The sequence below is a fragment of the Balaenoptera borealis genome, assembly GCF_965194805.1.
Source record: "Balaenoptera borealis genome assembly, chromosome: 4".
NCBI classification, from domain to species: Eukaryota; Metazoa; Chordata; class Mammalia; order Artiodactyla; family Balaenopteridae; genus Balaenoptera; species Balaenoptera borealis.
In genome coordinates this window covers 112,810,396-112,830,388 of record NC_138861.1, presented here as the reverse complement: position 1 = coordinate 112,830,388, position 19,993 = coordinate 112,810,396, and the positions used below count along the sequence as shown (strand labels likewise).

General features: G+C 43.2%; 1 protein-coding gene across 3 annotated transcripts in view; it reads right to left on the bottom strand.

Moving 5' to 3' along the window:
- The window catches only part of SLC2A9 (solute carrier family 2 member 9), a 290,277-nt gene that overhangs the window by 68,531 nt on the left and 201,753 nt on the right, over window positions 1-19,993 (bottom strand). For all 3 annotated transcript variants that reach the window (XM_082389500.1, XM_082389502.1, XM_082389501.1), the window contains one exon: window positions 4,304-4,414. In XM_082389500.1, the coding sequence (XP_082245626.1) occupies window positions 4,304-4,414 (111 nt within the window). The remainder of the gene's footprint in view (window positions 1-4,303; window positions 4,415-19,993) is intronic.

Here is a 19,993-nt window from a genome sequence, read left to right as displayed (position 1 = left end):
ACAAAAAGGTCCTACTCTATATATAGCACAGGGAACTATGTTCGATATCCTGCAATAAACTATAATGGAAAAGAATACGAAGAAGAATGTATATGTATAACTGAATCATTTTGCTACACACCAGAAACTAACACAACATTGTAAATCAACTATCCTTCAGTAAAAATTTTTAAAAATTAAAAAAATAAGTAGGTTCTGTTATTTGTCTGATTTTACAGGTAAAGAAACTGAGAGACAGAGGCTTTGGGAACTTGTTTAAGGTCACATGGATGATAGAAGGCAGAGCTGGCATCAGCTACAGTCTCTTCTGGTTCGTAAGAAGACATTAACATTTTCCCAAGCAGAATAGACAAAGCACCACTTCGTAAGAGTGCACGGTTGCATCTGGGTGCCCGGCACCCTCCTCCCTGCACCCTGACCATCTTCCTCACTTGAAGGTCAGGAGCTTCATCTTTGTTTCCCCAGAACCTAGAAGATCACCTGGCAAGTGTGGAGCCAGCGTTTGCTGATGGAGTGAAGGTTGATCTTTGTAAGACAGGTATGACAGTTCTCATTTTGCAGAGGAGAAGGATGATGAGGATGGTAAGTTTATTCTGTGGGAAGCCAGGCCCAGCGAGAGCCGTGGAGGAAGCAAAGATTAGCAGTTGCTGGGAAAGTTCTAGAGAGAAAGAAGGGCATGCATCTAAGTCATCTCTCCTCTCCAAGTTTTCATGAATTGAGTCCAATCAAAGGTGAGGCCCTGATAGGGGCTGCCAGGGCCAGAGCAACATGGTGGGAAGCTGGACCCTTGGGAGGTGGGGATGAAGAAGGTTGGGGACACCCAGGATCAGAGGCCCAGAGAGATTATGGAATTTGTCAAAAGTCACTCAGAGCTCCTCAGAGATAAGGAAGTGGAATGAATGCTCTCTCAGACCACAGGGATGGCTGAAAAATATCCATGCTCTTGGACTCAGTCATTCACCTTTTGGGTATTTATCCTAAGGAAATAGATATTTGGTCAAAAATTTGTGGACAAAGATCTTCATCGCAGTGTTATTTATACTAATGAGGAAATAGAAACAATCTAGAAGTCCAACAACTGAATTGGTTAAATAAATTCTGGAACATCCAGATGATAATTATGTAGGGATTCACATATTTTAAAAGAATTTAAAATAACATAGAAAAATCTTCAGTGTATAATTTTAAGTGAAAAGAGCAGGGCATAAAGCTGTATAGACATATACAGTTTTGTAAATTACAGTTATGTGAAACTAATACGTTCTAGAAAAATATATGCAAAAATAGTTTGCAATGGCAAATTCTGGTTGGGGGAATAATGTGTGACTGTGATTTTACTTGTTATTTTTTGGTCACTTCCAAGTTTTCTACATGAGCTTTTAAAATTTTTTTAAAAAGAGAGTAAAAGATAGACTTAGCTAAAATTCAGAGATGCAAATTCCTATTCCCTGAGCCACAAATCTTTACTTTTTCCTGATCATCAATGATTTCCAATACCTGCACTGGCAAATTTTCATCACTGTGTATAATGTGCTTCTGCTACAATCTAAGGATGTCATAGCCATTCTTATGGTTAATTGGGCTGAGCTCAGAGTTAAGCTAGCACTGGAAATGAAGCCTGCTCATAACTGGACCATTTGGGGGCTTCATCTCATAAACATCTTAGGGGGTTCAGTTAGTGTACCCAGAGACAGAGCGCAGAAGTGACTAGAGACATTACCATGACAACCGTCACAGTCTTCAGGAGACACTGAGGTTGCTACACTGAGATTGACGTGTATTGCATTGTCACACTGAACTTGTTACTGATTTCAGTGTATTGGGTGTTGTTTTATTTTTATTGTTCTTGGGTTTTTATTTTTTGTTTGTTTTAGCTTCTTTAAAGGCATCAACACTGATTTCAGAGTCAGAAATTGTGCCCCAAACACAAACCAGTGAGAACCACTGTCTCACACCATGGTGCCAACATTCGAGCGCTTTGGCGGGGGAATTGGCTGTTTCGTGTCACTAACGTCCCTGCATGATCCACTAACCTGAGCCAAAGTAAAGCTGGAAACAGTGTCTTTGATTTGGAAACAGTTTGTAAATATGGTCTGGGAAGACGCCAAGGCAATGACTGTGAAAGAGAAAGAAGAGATGGCAACAACCCTCTCCATCGTAGTGAGAAACAGGGTCAGTCTCCAGGGCTCTCTTCCTCCTTTAAATAGCACTGAAGTGCAGCCTGTCAAAAGGGATTAGAGTAAACACGGTATTTCCACTCGACATTGAATCATGAGTGAAGACATGAACTCAAGGTGAACAGCAGCCTCTGAAGGTTACTGGTGTCAGCTGGGGATGAACTGTCAGCCTCCTGATGCTTCCAAGAAAGTCCGTCTTGAGCCAAGGTTTGTCATCCGTTCAGCAGCCATTTACCTGTACCTACTGCCCACCCCACAGTGCTAGGACCAGTGGTGGAATAATAATGGTAAAACCTTTTTGTTTTTGGTTTGTTAGATTGATGTGTATTTGATTCAGTAAAATGGACCTGTTTTAACTGTGCAGTTTGGAAGGTTCTGACAGATTTCTCCACCCATAAAACCCTGACCACAACAAGATACAGAACATTTCTGTCACTTCAAAGTTCCCTTGTCCCTCCAAAGTTCCCTGGCCCCAAGCAACCACTGATATGCTTTCCATCAGTTTAGATTAGATTAGTCTAGATTAGATGACAGTTCCATAATGGTCATCAATATGCTTTTGGGATTTGTTCATGATGTATAATCAATAGCAGAGCAACTAAGCCCGTGTACCACAACTACTGAGCCTGTGCTCTAGAGCCCATGAGGCACAACTACTGAAGCCCGCACGCCTAGAGCCTGTGCTCCGCAACAAGAGAAGCCACCGCAATAAGAAGCCCACGCATCGCAATGAAGAGTAGCCCCTGCTCGCCGCAACTAGAGAAAGCCTGCGTGCAGCTACGAAGACGCAACGCAGACAAAAATAAATACATAAATTTATTTTTTAAAAAAAGAAAACACAAGGAGAGATTTTGCCAAACTTATGTGGATAGTATGATTGTAGGTGATTTCTTCTTTGTTTCTATTTTCTGTATTTTACAAATTTACCCTAATGAGCTCATGCTGATTTCTCATAACAAAATACTTTACCAAAAAAAAAACAAACAAAAAAGGGAAAATCCAAAAAACAAACGCTGTAATTTCCCCATGACTTTCGTTCCAGACTGACTGTGATTTCCTGCTGATCAATGTAAAAATTAATAATAACAATTGGTTAGAGTCTATAACTCAAGACAAGAATTTTGAGAAACTTCCAGATTGTGAAACATCAAGATATTGTCCCTCTAACAAAAGACTGTGAGTGGAAGAGGGAGGCAGAAAACATCAGGTCTCGACACTCTTATGACATCCGTTTTTAAAAGCATCTTGTTAGAATGCCCCATTAAGAGCAGGGAACAAAATAATGTGTTCTTTCAGAAATGAGTCAGAAATGCAATTGGAAGCCTCTGCCTGTTTGCACTGGCGTCAATCTTGTTAGTGCAAATCAGTGAGCAAGAGTGAAAATAAAAGGTCAAGGTAGAAGACATAGGAATAGCTCATAAAGGGTGAAACCAAAGACCAGAGAGGTTGAGTGCATTGTCCAACATCACACAGCCAAGAATTTCCAGAGCCAGGATTCAACTCCAGTTAGGTCTGTTTGCAAAACCTCTGCAATTTCTGCTAGATTCTGAAATTCCCTAATGTTTTATCCATCCCCCCCACCACCCCCGTATGTTTATTTTACATATCAAAGGTTGAGAAAAAGTGATGAGCTCTACATCTCTCTTCTTTTGGACACTGTTGCTTATTAATAAGTTACCCTCTTGATGGACCGATGGACTGGAGTGTACTTTCTCCTTTTCTTTGCCTTGCAAACTCCTACGTGTTTGGGGTGGTGATGACAGCTAATGGTTTTAAAGTGATGGCAACAGAACTTAGGCTCACATGGACTCTGATCTGGACTCCCAGGGAGATATGGCCCTCTCTACAGGGTGCCCACCTCAATGTGTCATTTGGGACTAAGTGAGAGTTCAAAGAAAAGAACTACTTATTGAAAAGAAGACAGTAGGGAAACAAGATGTAGATAAGAATATTCTCTAGATAGGTGAAACATCAGTGATAAACTGCATTATAAACTCCCAAAATTCAGACACTTCGGAGTGACAAAGGGCATGTTTCTTTAAATTCATGTGCTTGTTACCTGGAGGTCCCTGCAGCTCTGTTTACCACCCCATGATGTTCTCAGGAATAACCCTCAGTTTACTCACAGAGAAGATGGCAGCCAAAATCTCGATGCCACCTGTGCTCAAGGTGATGTATGGGATCTTTTCCGGAGGAATTCCAGCTTTTCCAAAGATACTGTTGGTGTAGAACCAAATCTATAAAGCAGGAGAGAAAAAGAAGGCAGGAGGGTCAGTGAGAGGCGTCTATTTTCTAAATTAAATTCAGGTACAGGGTGGTCTCTGAGATTTGCTGCTAAATCCAGAGGCATAAGGTGGAGCTATGCGGCTTGGCTGACTGCTTATTTTCTCCTTTCTCCCACATTTTCCCTTTTCCAATACTAACAGAATGTCTACATTACTGGAAGCAAAATGTGCTCAGCTAAGTGTGGCAATGAGATATGAACAGAAATATTGGTGAGGCTTCCAGGAATTCTCCTTAAAAGGAGATTTTCATGAAAGAGGTGTGATCCCTTTTTTGCCCTTCCTCCTTTCTGCTGTCAGGATGGTGAATGTGATGGCTGGAGCTTCAGCAGCCCTCTTGGGACACTAGGTGACCTCAGGACAGCACTGCTTTTAGCCCCCATGGTAACTTTGTGAGAATTAGATACATTCCCTGATCCACAAGACATTTTACTGTCATCCACTGGAAACTGTCATAATAAATCTATAATGAGTACAATATGAATGAAGCTCCTGAGAGTTCTGCAACTCACAAGCTGCATAACTATACATAGAACCCTTATGGTATGAAAGCCCCAGTTGAGATGCTAGAGCAGGAATTTAGAAGGAGACTGTGTGAAATCTCTTGCATTCCTATACACTAATGATGAAAAATACAAAAGAGAAATTAAGGAAACACTCCCATTTACCATTGCAACAAAAAGAATAAAATACCTAGGAATAAACCTACCTAAGGAGACAAAAGACCTGTATGCAGAAAACTATAAGACACTGATGAAAGAAGTTAAAGATGGTACAAACAGTTGGAGAGATATACCACGTTCTTGGATTGGAAGAGTCAACATTGTGAAAATGACTACACTACCCAAAGCAATCTACAGATTCAATGCAATCCCTATCAAACTACCAATGGCATTTTTCACAGAACTAGAACAAAAAAATTTCACAATTTGTATGGAAACACAAAAGACCCTGAGTAGCAAAAGCAACCTTGAGAAAGAAAAATGGACCTGGAGGAATCAGGCCCCCTGACTTCAGAGTATACTACAAAGCTACAGTAATCAAGACAGTATGGTACTGGCACAAAAACAGACATATAGGTCAATGGAACAGGATAGAAAGCCCAGAGATAAGCCCACGCACATATGGTCACCTTCTCTTTGACAAAGGAGACAAGAATATACAATGGAGAAAAGACAGCCTCTTCAATAAGTGGTGCTGGGAAAACTGGACAGCTACATGTAAAAGAATGAAATTTAGAACACTCCCTAACACCATACACAAAAATAAACTCAAAATGGATTAAAGATCTAAATGTAAGGCCAGACACTATCAAACTCTTAGAGGAAAACATAGGCAGAACACTCCATGACATAAATCACAGCAAGATCCTTTTTGACCCACTTCCTAGAGAAATGGAAATAAAACCAAAAATAAACAAATGGGACCTAATGAAACGTCAAAGCTTTTGCACAGCAAAGAAAACCATAAACAAGATGAAAAGACAACCCTCAGAATGGGAAAAAATATTTGCAAATGAAGCAACTGACAAAGGATTAATCTCCAAAATATACAAGCAGCTCATGCAGCTCAATATCAAAAAAACAAACAACCCAATCCAAAAATGGGCAGAAGACCTAAACAGACATTTCTCCAAAGAAGATATACAGATTGCCAGCAAACACATGAAAGGATGCTCAACATCACTAATCATTAGAGAAATGCAAATCAAAACTACAATGAGGTATCACCTCACACTGGTCAGAATGGCCATTATCAAAAAATCTACAAAGAATAAATGCTGGAAAGGGTGTGGAGAAAAGGGAACTCTCTTGCACTGTTGGTGGGAATGTAAATTGATACAGCCACTATGGAGAACAGTATGGAGGTTCCTTAAAAAACTGAAAATAGAACTACCATATGACACAGCAATCCCACTACTGGGCATATACCCAGAGAAAACCATAATTCAAAAAGAGTCATGTACCGCAATGTTCATTGCAGCTCTATTTACAATAGCCAGGACATCTAAGCAATGTAAGTGTCCATCGACAGATGAATGGATAAAGAAGATGTGGCACATATACAATGGAATATTACTCAGCCATAAAAGGAAACAAAATTGAGTTATTTGTAGTGAGGTGGATGGACCTAGAGTCTGTCATACAGAGTGAAGTAAGTCAGAAAGAGAAAAACAAATACTGTATGCTAATACATATATATGGAATTCAGAAAACAAAAAAAATAAGTTCTGATGAACCTAGGGTCAGGACAGGAATAAAGACACAGACATAGAGAATGGACATGAGGACACGGGGAGGAGGAAGGGTAAGCTGGGACGAAGTGAGAGAGTGGCACGGACATATATACACACTACCAAATGTAAAACAGATAGCTAGTGGGAAGCAGCCGCATAGCACAGGGAGATCAGCTCGGTGCTTTGTCTCCACCTAGAGTGGTGGGATAGGGAGGGTGGGAGGGAGATGCAAGAGGGAGGAGATATGGGGATATATGTGTATGTATAGGTGATTCACTTTGTTATACAGCAGAGACTAACACACCATTGTAAAGCAATTATACCCCAATAAAGATGTTAAAAAAAAAAAAAAAGAAGAAGAAGGAGACTGTGTCCATACTCACTAGCGTGATTCAAACCTGGGCATTTTGGAGTGTGTTAATAATGATTGCAGGATAACAGGCATAAATAAGGACTGCCCTCTGCAAACCACCGTGTGTGGTCCTGGGTCTGCTGTATCAGCCCTCCCAATTTCCTTCATGTGAGAGAGAAGACCTATGTTATTTAGATCACTGTTGAGGTTTCTGCCACATGAGGCCAAACCTAACCCTAACAGATACTCACAGGGCATCAGACAATCACTGATTTGGAGTTTGGAGACCTGGCTGCATCTTGAACTACCTGTGTGACCTCAGGCAATTCCCTCTGCCCTGCTGAGATTCCTTCTCCTCCTTGGTCAAAAGAGGATAACCACGCCCTTCCTGGGAGATGTCAGGAACTGGGTAAGTCACTATTCATGGATCTAAAGTTTTGGATCAATAGGCTGAACATAAATTGTTTGTGTCCTCCCAATCCCAGCCATTTCCTTGAAAAGCAAGAGTTTGCTGAATGATAGAAAACCATGCAGTCTTGATACATGAAATCTGACAAGAAAACGTGCTGCCTTGAAGGGCTTTGAGAACATTTATAAACTGATCATCGTTAAGCAGAAACATTAGGGCTTGTTGCTTATAACTTGTCAGGGTCGACTGTAGCTGGGTGTGCTCTCTGCATTTGCTTCTTTGTTTCTGGAGAAAGGTCTTGTTTCTACAGATTTGTCTTTTTACCAGCATTGGTTGGAAAAAAAACTTTCACACATCGGGGGAGAAGTTATAATTTAGGACCTACTCATATCTACAGATGGTTTTGCCAACTAAAGAATGTCACTCGCTATCCGGCTCTACAAGGATTAGGTCATTAGCCACTGCAGTCGCTGACCTTCAACACACCCTGAAAGCAGTTCAGGGTGGAGGTCAAGAATGAGACACTCCGTGCTCTGGGAAAACTGGCAGAACAGGCTTTCAGATAGATGTTTTTGAGACAAAATTTTATGAACCCAATTTCTTGCATTTTCTCATACTTAGAAAAGCACTAAAATCATTGACGAGACATATGCTCCTCGTGACTAGCAGCGACCTTCTACTGAGATGTGTGCTTGACTGCATGTACCCCCTTCACCAAAATCATATATATACTGATCTCCCCCGCTACCTCTTCGGAGCAGTTCCTCAGAGCTATGTGAGAGGCTGTTTCTTGGGCTATAGTCCTCAGTAAGCTGAACTCACAGCTCTCACTTCACATTTTTTTTAATTCAAAAGTTTGTTTTTTAGTAAATCAGTAATTCTTCATAAAGTTATAGGCACACCCAGAGACTCCAGTAAAAACTACTGCATGAATTTTTTTGAGCTTGTGGGCATTGATGCACTTGGTGGCAAAAACTGGTTTTAATACTCACGTAAAACAGGGACTTCCCTGGTGGCGCAGTGGTTAAGAATCCGCCTGCCAACGCAGGGGACACAGGTCCGAGCCCTGGTCCGGGAAGATCCCACATGCTGCGGAGCAGCTAAGCCCAGGCCAAACAACTACTGAGCCTGCGCTCTAGCGCCTGCAAGCCACAACTACTGAGCCTGTGTGCTGCAATTACTGAAGCCCGCGGGCCTACAGCCCGTGCTCCGCAACAAGAGAAGCCACCGCAATAAGCCTGCGCACCACAATGAATAGTAGTCCCCACTCGCCGCAACTAGAGAAAGCCTGTGTGCAGCAACGGCTTGTAGCAGCGAAGACGTAACACAGCCAAAAATAAATAAAATAAAATATTATTTTAAAAAATATTCACGTAAAACAAAGACTCTCCTGCTTGTGTCTGCCTCTCATTTGAATGAGCTGATAAATTAGAATTTTAGACTCTATCTTTGCTGTCATGTCCATAGAGTACAGAAGTAGCTCCTGATAAATTCATTAATTCCTAAAGCTCTTAGGGCTCTGACAGAAGCTAAAATAATTCCAAAAAGCCTTAGTCTCCACTGGATTTGTTTATATGATCTCTTCTCCTTTTGAAGGTAACTGATTCCCCAGCACACCTTCAGGGTTGGATCAGAAGAGTTTAGCTGCCTTTCTTAATCTTCGCCCAAATTCATGGATTTTCAACAGTCAGCGATCTCTCTGGGCCCTTTCCACCCCCAGCTGCCCTGCTGCAAAGGTGGATCTGACATTTGTATCATTCTCAGCCTCAGCTCTGAACCCCACATTCCGACCTGCTCATGTTCCAGAAGCTTCCAGCCTCTGATCCCATGTGATATGTGTTCTCCGTGGAAGCTATGTTCCGGCCTCCTGCATGGCGCTCCTTCCTGGCTTCTCACACCCTTTCCAACCCCCTTCCTTCCCTGCTTCCAATTCTCCCTTGTAGCAACACTGCCAGGAGCGTCCCTGACAGGTTTAAATGTTAGTGAAGAGAGTCACGGTGCATAACATTATGGGCTCACGGGGACAGTTATAAGTGGCCCTCCAGTCATCTTATACTTAAATGCATTTCTGCAATGACAGGCAGAAATTGGCCCTTTGGACCCTCTCCCCATCCAGGGCCTGCAGGGAGGACCTGCTGGGCTGGTCCTGTCGCCATGGGGCAGGCCTGTACATCACACAAGCTGTCGGCCTCATTTTGCTGGCTCCACGAAGCCATCTCCCTCTCTCTGCATCACCTTACAGAGCAGGAAGGTAACTCTCTGTATCTGCTCCCACTGCGTTTTATTTGGTCTGAGGGCGTCGACCAACACGGAGGCACCGGGAAGTTTGGAGCGTGTCCCCCGGAGGACCCTCCCGTGGACTACAATTTGTGTTGACCTCATCCCGACACAGCTGTGCTTTTCCTGGTGGCCTGGCAGACTTCAGCCACTGAGGCACATGGTGGAGAGGAAGGAACAGCAGTTCTGAGAGGCCCACAAGCCGAGATTCCAATCCCAGCACTGCTTCTGTGTCCTGTGGGTCTGGAGGCAAATGATTTCACGTCTCGAAATCTCAGTTCTCTGAAAGAAGGTAATCGTACTCTGTCTTTCAAGGTTGTTGTGAAAGTTTTTTAAATGATGAAGTAAAGCATCTTTTCTCTAATTGGTGCATAACAAATACTGGGTATCACTTTGGAAGATTTCCATCTCTCTATGGAGATGTGACTGCTCCTTGGTAAAGGAGAACATGGGACAGTTGTGTGCGTGCCTGGGGCAGAAGCACCTCTGCATCTGCCTCAGCCTAGCCTCCTCCTTGTGGGATGGACCTCTGGGGGACTTTGCAGGGGCGGGGTGGGAGGAGGGCACAGGGGAGGATTTGGGCCTCCTTCACTCCCTGCCTCTAATGCCCTAAAGCCCTCATGCTTGACTCATGACGTGTTCTAGAGACAAAGTGTAACATGCAAATTATATGCAAATTATTTTCATTTCTCAACCGTGTGTGAAGGGGACAGTGCCTGAAGATCAGCGAGACCACACACAGCTGACAAGGCAAGAACAGGACAGAGCCAGGCCTGTTTGCTTCCTGCCTGCAACGGCTGGGCTGGGCTCTGAGCCCAGCTTACTGACTTGAGATTCTCTTCTAGCCTGTTACTCCCTGACTCATACATATACCCATGGCCTTGACTGTAGTCAGCCATCAACTGAGAGATGCATCTAACCTATCTCCCTGGCTAAACATCAGGAGCAACAAAACACCTGATTACCTTTGCCCAGAACAGGGTGCTCCTGGCACAGAGTATGCACTTAACATATGCTTGCAAGATTGGTCAGCAGAACGGTGGTTCCCCCAAACGGTGTCCACATCCCAATCCCAGGAACCTGTGAATATGTTACATTACATGGCAAAAGGTCTGAAGGTGTGGTTAAGTGAAGGGGCTTGAGGTGGGGAGGTTACCCTGGATTATCCAGGTGAGCTGCAAATGTAATGGCAAGGGTCTGTATATATGGGAAAAGGGTGGGAGGTCAGAGGTCAGAGAGAGAAGACCAAAGGATGAAAGCAGAGGTCAGGGAGAGAGAGAGAGTTGTAAACACAGAGGTGGTCTCCACAAACCAATGGTGATGCACAGCATCTACTTTGAAGTATAGAAGACAGGGGGGATCTTTTATTAAACACTATGTCCCAGAAACTGTGCCAATGTTTCACCTACTGTCTGGCAGGACCTCCTTTCCCTTCATTTCCTTTTCCCATTCGGGTAACAGGCCTCTCTCTCAGCCCAAGAAATGAGGAACCACATAAGGGTTCAGGATAAGGCAGGCAGGTACCCTTGGAAAGAGGAAACTTGCCTGCCGGCTTGTGCTGGGCTCTCTGTGCACCTGCCTCCGTAGGAAGCTTGCACTCCCTCTGCTCTATGCCGGGAGGGAGGGAGGTGCCCTGTGGGAGTGGGCCTGGGGTTGCTTCCTTCTGTTGAGACTGGGTTGGCGCCTTAAATCCGGGAACGCAGAATTAACCCCAGCTTCTGAAGTCACACCCTCTAATCTAGTTTCACTTGGAATAGACCTGACATTTTGATCTCATCTATCTGATTCCTGTGTCAATCTCTCTAATCTGTTCTGAATTTCAGAGGGGAAGGAGGGGTTTATATATTGTATCCCCAAACCTATCACCTACATGACCTAATTTTATCCTCCCCATAACCAGTGGGGTAGATATCTTGTCCCCATTTAACAGATGAGGAAACTGAGGCTCAGCCAGGGGAGGGCTACACAGCTATGAGTGGCAGAGCTGGGATGTCAGCCTTTCTGCTGCCCTCTGCTGCCTCTGGGTGAGAGGCCATCTGAATTCCCTCCTGAGATGGAAGGAGGTGGGTATTAGATCAGGTGGAGTCAATCTGAGAGGTGAGAGGGAACAGAGTGCATCATGGGAAAGGATAACAACAGGCTGGGAGGGAACAGAGTGCATCATGGGAAAGGATAACAACAGGCTGGGAGGGAACAGAGTGCATCAAGGGAAAGAAGTCTGCTGCACAGAAAAGCAAGACCACCACCGAGGGAGGAGCTTCGCTCTTCTGATAACTCCCGAAAGCCCAGACCCTATTCCTCGGCAGCACTGCTTCATCCAAGGCCCCAAGCCAATGTCATCCCTCACTCTCATCAGGCCTTGCTTCAACCTGATTATGGAGGTAGAGGAATGGGCTGGCTCTCTCCGCCTCTCTGGGTGGGAGCAGCTGAGGCCCAGCTGCAGTGGCCTACCTCACTCGGGAAAACAGGACCTACAATCCACTCCAGGCCTTCTCCAGGGCGAGCAGGCTTGTAACAGCCCCCAACACTGCCGAATGCCAGGGTCAGGGCAAATTAAAATCTGAAGTCCCCTCTCTGTGAGCTTTGGAAATAGGGGAGGCTGTGAGTGGACCTGATGGGTTTGACTCCCAGCAACAACTCCCGGCGGTGAGAACGCGGACAGGGTCTCAACCTCCCGGCCCTGCTCAGATCCTTCAAGTGGTGTGAGAATTAAGTTGGATGAGGGACCCGGAGCGCCCCACTCTCCGTGCTCAGTGAAGGGCGGCTCCCTTCCCTGCCCCTCACTCTTTTTCTTCATGGAAATCCAGAAAGATACAAAGTCAGGACTCAAATGTTAAGAGGGGTCAGAAAATCTTAGCTTTTAAAAGCTTTTCTAAGAGTGCTGGGTTACCTAGGTTTTCTCCTCCTCTTACATAAAAATGTAACCTCACCCTACCCAGCCTTTTGCTAACTGCTACCACCTTTCTTGTCTCCTTTGAGTTATGTCCCCATTTTACATCTCAGTGATTGAGGTCAAGGGGTTAAGTGGTACCCAGGGTTACACAGCTGGGAGGTCAGAGGAAGTGGGCTGGAACCCACCATCCGCTGGTCTCATGGCAGGGCTCTTAAAACAAGATAATAACTAAAATTATCTAGCACCACCTATGCGGCTGGCCCTGTGCTGGGGCTTTGTACACATCCTTTTATCTGTCTTCACGACCTTCATCTGGGCTTTAGTTTCCCCACTTTACAGCTGGGGAAACAGGCACTGGGCAATTATGGCAACTCGTCCCCTAACTTGCAAGTTCAATGCTGGGAGTTGAACACACACAGTTGACCTAGAACTTCCGCTCTGGACCACATGCTAGGGCGGCCACACGGAGGGTCCGCATTTAGCATTCTCTTCATCCATGGGAACAGAGCAAGTTCTTCCTGTGAGATGGTCTCAGTTATTAGGGTAACAGAACATTTCACTCTTCTAATTTGAGTTAGAAAGTTATTTAGGAAGAAACTTCAAAATGAAAGCTGTTTCTAACGCTTCTGAACTTGTGATTAGAAGTTTCGTGCAGAGCGTAATTTGGGCTTCAGAATTCCTAATGATGCTTAGACAAATGAGATGGACCTTCACATGGATCCCGGCCAGCAGAGGAGGAAGGGGTCATGCTGTGCTACAAACCTATCTCAGGCTTTCCTGTCTCCTGCCCTCCCTCCGTTCTCCCAGCCTTGTCTCCCTTCCATTTGACTGTTTATCAGGGGTGTGGGACGTCTGGTGCTCTGCTAGGCACGGGTGTTACATGCCCATCCTTGCCCTCCCAGATCTAGTCTAGCAGGGAGGGAAGTGTTACACAACAATCACACAGGTAAAGAGTTCGAGGGGTACACCAGCTCCCTGGGAGCCCTGTGATGCTTGGGCCCCCACCAAGTGGACAAATATGGTGGCAGTAAAAGACCTCTGAGCATCTAGAACAGATGTCACCAGGCCCATGTGGCTTATTTCCAGCTTGCACTCTGAGCCGCTCCACTCTTGTTTTACATTTATTTCTAACAAGCTTGGGTGTCTTGCTTCCCAGCCACAGTGCGTATCGGAAGCAGTTAAGTTTGAAAATGTGTGACATCGAGAGAGAAGTAAACAATGCTAGAAAAGGTTTTGCTGATACCAGCCAGGAGGAAGGCAGACCTAACAGAAGCTCAGCAGTTACCATCAGAGATAGTCCACGTACACAATTTCATATAATCCTCAGGGCAACTCTGAAAAAAAATGAGTATATCATCTCCATTTTCCATAAAAGGAAACTGAAGTCTGGAGAAGTTGGTATGATTGGCCTCCTCTGTTCAAGAAGAGAGGAATACAGAAGAAGGAAGGGCAACCCAAGGTAGATAAGAGTACCATCATCATCATCCTTGACCTTCTAGAAGATTCCAGAAGGTTCAAGAAAACTATGGCTTCCTTGCACCAGGTTTGGCAGTTGGTCCAATTTTCATCAACCCAAGCACTTGGTAGAAACAGTGCCCTCCTTGCCCTTGTTCTCACCCCATACTCTTTGCCTTCCTAAACACTCAGCTGCCTCCCATATGCCAAGGGCTGCTGGAGACACAGGCACCGTGGGAAGGGCCTCCATCCTCGAGGATGGTTGGGGGGAGGGGAGCAGTGTCAGAGAGACTAAATATTTGCACAAAAGCCTGTTTTTTGTGCAAAAGACAAATTCCTCAGGAGGAAGGCAGCTTCATAAAATAAGTAATTTTAAGTGACAAGTCTAATTTTAGAGAAAAGAACTTGAAAGCTATTGTGAGAAGGAGGGGAAAAAAAACAATATGACACTGAAAAGGAATTTAGAAATAACTAAATGTTAAATTCAACTTTCACTTGATTTTCTAGTATGTGAAAAACATTCATTGACTCTTTAGCCAAAAAGTACTGAACAATACGTAATGCTTGTTTAGGACAGTGGTTCTCAACTGGGGGCAATTTTGTCCCCAGCAGATGTTGGGCAACGTCTGGAGAAATTTTTTATTGTTATATCTGCTGTCATCTAGTGGGTAGAGGCCGGGTAAGCTGCAAAACATCCTACAGTGTACAGTGCAGTCCTCGTGGCAATGAATTTTCCAGCCCCAAATGTGCATAGAGCTGAGGCTGAGAAAGGCTGGTTTAGTGCAAGGTATAAGGTCTTAGAGATGGGCTGGCCAAACTGGCAGGGCCCCTGGTGCCAGGACATGTGAGTTTGACAGCACAGGCATCACCCACTGTGACCTTGAGCAAGTCCTTGACCCTCTGTAAGCCTCAGTTTCTTCATCTAGAAAATGGGGACGGTGCCACCTACCCTGAAGGACATTTGGAGCCAGAATAAAGTGATGAATGGAGATGTGTAGCAGTATTTACAACTGTCTTAATGTATGGACCATGTACTCCCACCCCCAAATAATTTCTGGTAAAACTAAGGGAACAGAGCAAGTCTTAAAGGGCATTTAAAGTTTTTCATCTGTGTTAGATAGCTCTCTTCCTTGGTGTCATGAATTATTTGGATTAAAAGGTAGCAGGTGCAGGGAGAGAGATTGGACTGAAGCACAGGACAGTTGGGCTCTGAGGCTGGGATTTGCTGCTAACCAGTGTTTATCCTTTTGTATGTAAGACGGAAGTAAGACTTGTCCCCTTGGCTTCCTAGGGATGACCTGGGGACACAGCCCCGTGACACATTTGGGGATGCTCTGAGGGGGCCCTGGGGATCCTTCCTGCTCAGGGCTTAAGCACCCAGACCTTGTAGCCAAATGGCTGGGGCTCAAATCCCCTTTCCACCATTCCTAGCTGTGTGACCTAGGGAAACTATCTCAATGTCTCTGTGCCTAACAGTCATGCCTAGCTCACAGGGCTACCATGGAGACAGCTCTTGGCTCATATTAAGTGCTAAGTAAGTGTGTGCTTGATTATTATTACAGCTGAGCAGACAGAGGCTGGGCAAGGGAAAGCAACTGGCCTGGTTTAAAACTGCAGGTTTGTGGTCACAGTGAGACAGAAAGCCAGGCCTCTGGATCTTGGCCCAGAGCTCTTTACTCCAGGCCATGTCAGGTTCCATGCCAAGCCGGAAGTATTACTCCTGATTTAAAGATTAAAAATAATCCTCAACAAACTAAGAATAGAAGGAAATTACCTCAATGTAATAAAGGGCATATAGTTGTTTTATATTATTTTAGACACACAAGAATTCTCATGTTTACTGTTTGCATGGTGTACCTTTTCTCCATTTTTTACTTTCAAATTGTATCTTTATGTTTAAATGTTTTTCTCTTGTAAATAGGATATACTTGAGTTTTGCTTTCAGATGCATGCCAATAATCTCTGTCTTTTACTTGGAGTATTATTTCCCATTTACATTTCATATAATTGTTGATATAGTTGGGTTTAATATACCCTTTTTGTTAAAAACAAAAAAAAAAGCAAAACAAACAACCCGCCCCCAAAACAAAACAAAACAAAAAAATAAAGGGCACATACATGATAAGCCCACAGCTAACATCATACTCAACGATGAAAAACTGAAAGCTTTTCTTCTAAGGTCAGGAAGGTCTTAGAAGGATGCCCACTCTTGCCACTTTTATTCAACATAGTACTGGAAGTCCTAGCCAGAGAAATTAGGCAAGAAAAAGACAGAAAATGCATCCAAGTCAGAAAGGAAGAAGTAAATTATCACTGTTTGCAAATGACATGTTGTTATGTGTAGAAAACCCTAAGATACCACACACACACTTACACATACAGAATGTTAGAACTAATAAACAAATTCGGTAAAGTTTTAGGATACAAAATCAACATACAAAAATCAGTTGCATTCTATAATCTGGGTCATTTTAGCCACTGGCTGAAGGATTCAGGACAACCATTCTTTAAAGTGCCTTGACATGTGATGGAGAAATTGGACAAAACTCTTAACATCTATAAGCCTTAGCTTCCCCTTCTGAAAATGGGTGCTAAATCATAACAATCAGTGATTTTAGGATATACCACAAATATGGTGATATCACGGGTTAAACCCTATCCTTCATAAATATGGTGGCTCTCTTATTATAATAATATAGCCTCTTGCCCTTCTCCCCATCTCAAGGTGCCTAAAATATTCTTGTCCAGTTTGGTCTTTTCTTACAGACAGAGGTTTTTTGCAATCTGAATATTTTCCTGTAGACAAGTAAAAGCTTAAAGTGTTATTTTGCCAAGACTCTGTTTTTGCTCCAACCTAGCATTGAATAATTTTTTTCTTGCTCCATCTGAATCTTGATAATATAGAGAATGCAGCATTTATGATTAACATTACCCCATGGGATTGGGGGAGTGTTGTATCCTTCAGTAGTGCTTTGGAATAAATCTGTACTAGATAGTAACTCTCACAGTTATTTACTATTCATTTGTCTGCAATAAAAATTTTATTTAATGTAAAAAAAAAAAATCAGTTGCATTTCTATACTCTAACAAGGCACTATCCAAAAAGGAAATTAAGAAAACAATCCCATTTTCAACAACATCAAAAATAATAAAGTACTTGAGAATAAAGTTAACTATGATGGTGAAAGACTCTTACATTGAAAACTACAAAACACTGATGAGAGAAATGAAAGAAGACACAAATAAATGGAAAGATCTTCCATGTTCACGTATCAGAAGACAATATATATTAGTTAAAATGTCCATACTACCCAAAGCAATCTACAGATTCAATGCAATCCCTATCAAAATCCCAATGGCATATTTTACAGAAATAGAAAAAAATAATCCTATAGTTTATATGGAACCACAGAAGACCATGAATAACCAAAACAATCTTGAGAAAAAAACAGAACTAGAGGCATCACACTTCCTTATTTCAAAATATGTTATAAAGCCACAGTAATTAAGACAGTATGGTACTGGCATAAAGACAGACATACGGACTAATGAAACGGAAGAGAGAACCCAGAAATATACCTATGCATATACAGTCAACTGATCGACAAGGGTGCCGAGAATATTCAGTGGGGAAAGGATAATCTTTTTGACAAATGGTGTTGGAAAAACTGGATATCCACATACAAAAGAATGAAATTGGACCCTTATCTTCACTCAAAATGGATTAAAGACTTAAACATAAGACCTGGAACTGTAAAACTTCTAGAAGAAAACATAGGGGGAAAACTTCATAACATTGATCTTGGCAATGATTTTTTGAGCATGACACCCAAAGCAAAATTAGACAAGTGAGACTACATCAAACTAAAAAGCTTCTGCACAGCAAAGGAGATCATCAACAGCACACAAAGGCAACCTACAGAATGGGAGAAAATACTAGCAAACCATATATACCCGATAAGGGGCTAATATCCAAAATATATAAGGAACTCCTACATTTCGATAGCAAAAAAATAAAAATAAAGCAAAATGACAATAACAAAATCCACCCCCCCAAAGCTTCTAAAAAACCCTGTTAACAAGTGGACAAAGGACTTGAATAGACATTTCTCCAAAGAAAACATACAAATAGCCAACAGGCATATGAAAAGAGTCTCAACACCATTAATCACCAGAGAAATGCAAATCAAAACAACAAGAGATCACCTCATGCCTGTTAGGATGACTACTACTTCTACTACTACTACTACCAAGTGCTGGTGAGGACCTGGAGAACTTGGGAGCCTAGTCTAGTGCACTCTTGGTGGGAATGTCAATTGGTGCAGCCACAATGGAAAACAGTATGGCGGTTCCTCAAAAAACTAAAAACAGAGTTACCATATGATCCAGCAACTCCACTCTTGGGTTTTTATCCCAAAGAGTTGAAAGCAGGATCTTGAAGAGATATTAGCACTCCTATGTTCAATGCAGCAATAGTCACAATTGCCAAGATATGGAAATCACCTTAATGTTTGTTGACGGATGGGTGGATATAGAAAGTGTAGTATATACATTTAATGCAATATTAATCAGCCTTAAAAAAAGAAAGAAATCTTGCATTTTGTGACACCGTGGCTGAATCTGGAGGACATTATGCTAAGTGAAATAAGCCAGTCACAGAGGACAAATACTGCACGATTCCACTGATAGGAGGTATCTAAAATAGTCAAACTCATAGAAGCAGAGAGTCGAACTGCGGTTGCCAGGGGCTGGTAGAAGGAAAACTCGGTGTTGCTAATCAACAGGTGTAAGGTTTCAGTAAAGCAAGATGAACAAATTCTAGAGATCTGCACAATACGGTGCCTAGAGTTAACAATACTGTGTTGTGCACTTGGACGTTTGTTAAGAGGGAAGGTCTCATGCTAAATGTTCTCACAACGATAAGAAAAGAGATGGAACGCAGTCAATGCGAGGAGAGTGGCTGAGATCTCAGCACTGCTGGCTCTGGGAGCGGAGAGACTTTTTTTTCCATCTATGCTTATGCAGTGGGGCTTATAGATGCACCCGAGGGGAATTTATAAAGTTATACAGGGTATGCAAATTGGAAAATTATGTCCCAGCGGAGGAGAGAATTCTGTTTAGAAATGTCATGGTTCTCAATCTAAATGCCTCGTTAAATACAGATTCCATATGTGGTTTTATGACTCCACATGCTAACTTTAAAGAGTGGATACATTCTCTCTCTGCTTTCTCAGAACAGGCAGGGTGCATTTGAGACTGTCTAGCATGACCTTGGTCTTACATAGAGGAGGAAACGACAGGACTAATCCAAGGTCACGCTGTTAACCCAGGTGCTCCCTCATTCTGCTGACCAGACCAAGGTTAAACAAATAAGTAGGGAGATGATTTCATTTCATCCCAATGTTTCCAAAAAAAGAATTAAGAGTTGATGAAATGAGGCAGAGCCTTGTGGTTGTAACTTCCTGTGCTGTCATCTTCCCTCTTCGGACAGGAACTACTTCCCTATCAGGTCACCTCCCCTACATACCCACAAACACCCTCCCTGCTGACTTTTGTATGCCAGGCTCATACACACAGGGCAGCTATTTTACCCAGACCTCTTCAGAAGTTCCCTTCTCCCTCCGTCTAGGCCTAGCCACACTTGTCCTGAGCTACGTAAGTGGCCTCAGAGGTAGTTTGGATGCTTCGGTACAAGAATCTCCTCTATGTATCCCTGCCAAGTGGCTGGCCAGCTGGCTTGCACACTTTCATGAATGGGGAACTCACCACCCCTGGAGGCAACCCACTCTTTTCCAGAAGGGACAATAATAATAATAATCCTAAGTCTGCCTCCTAGGCCTCAAATTCCTGAATTCTACCTTCTGGAGCCCCCAAGAGAGAAGGGGTGGCTTTGTCCATCAGAGGGTTAGGGA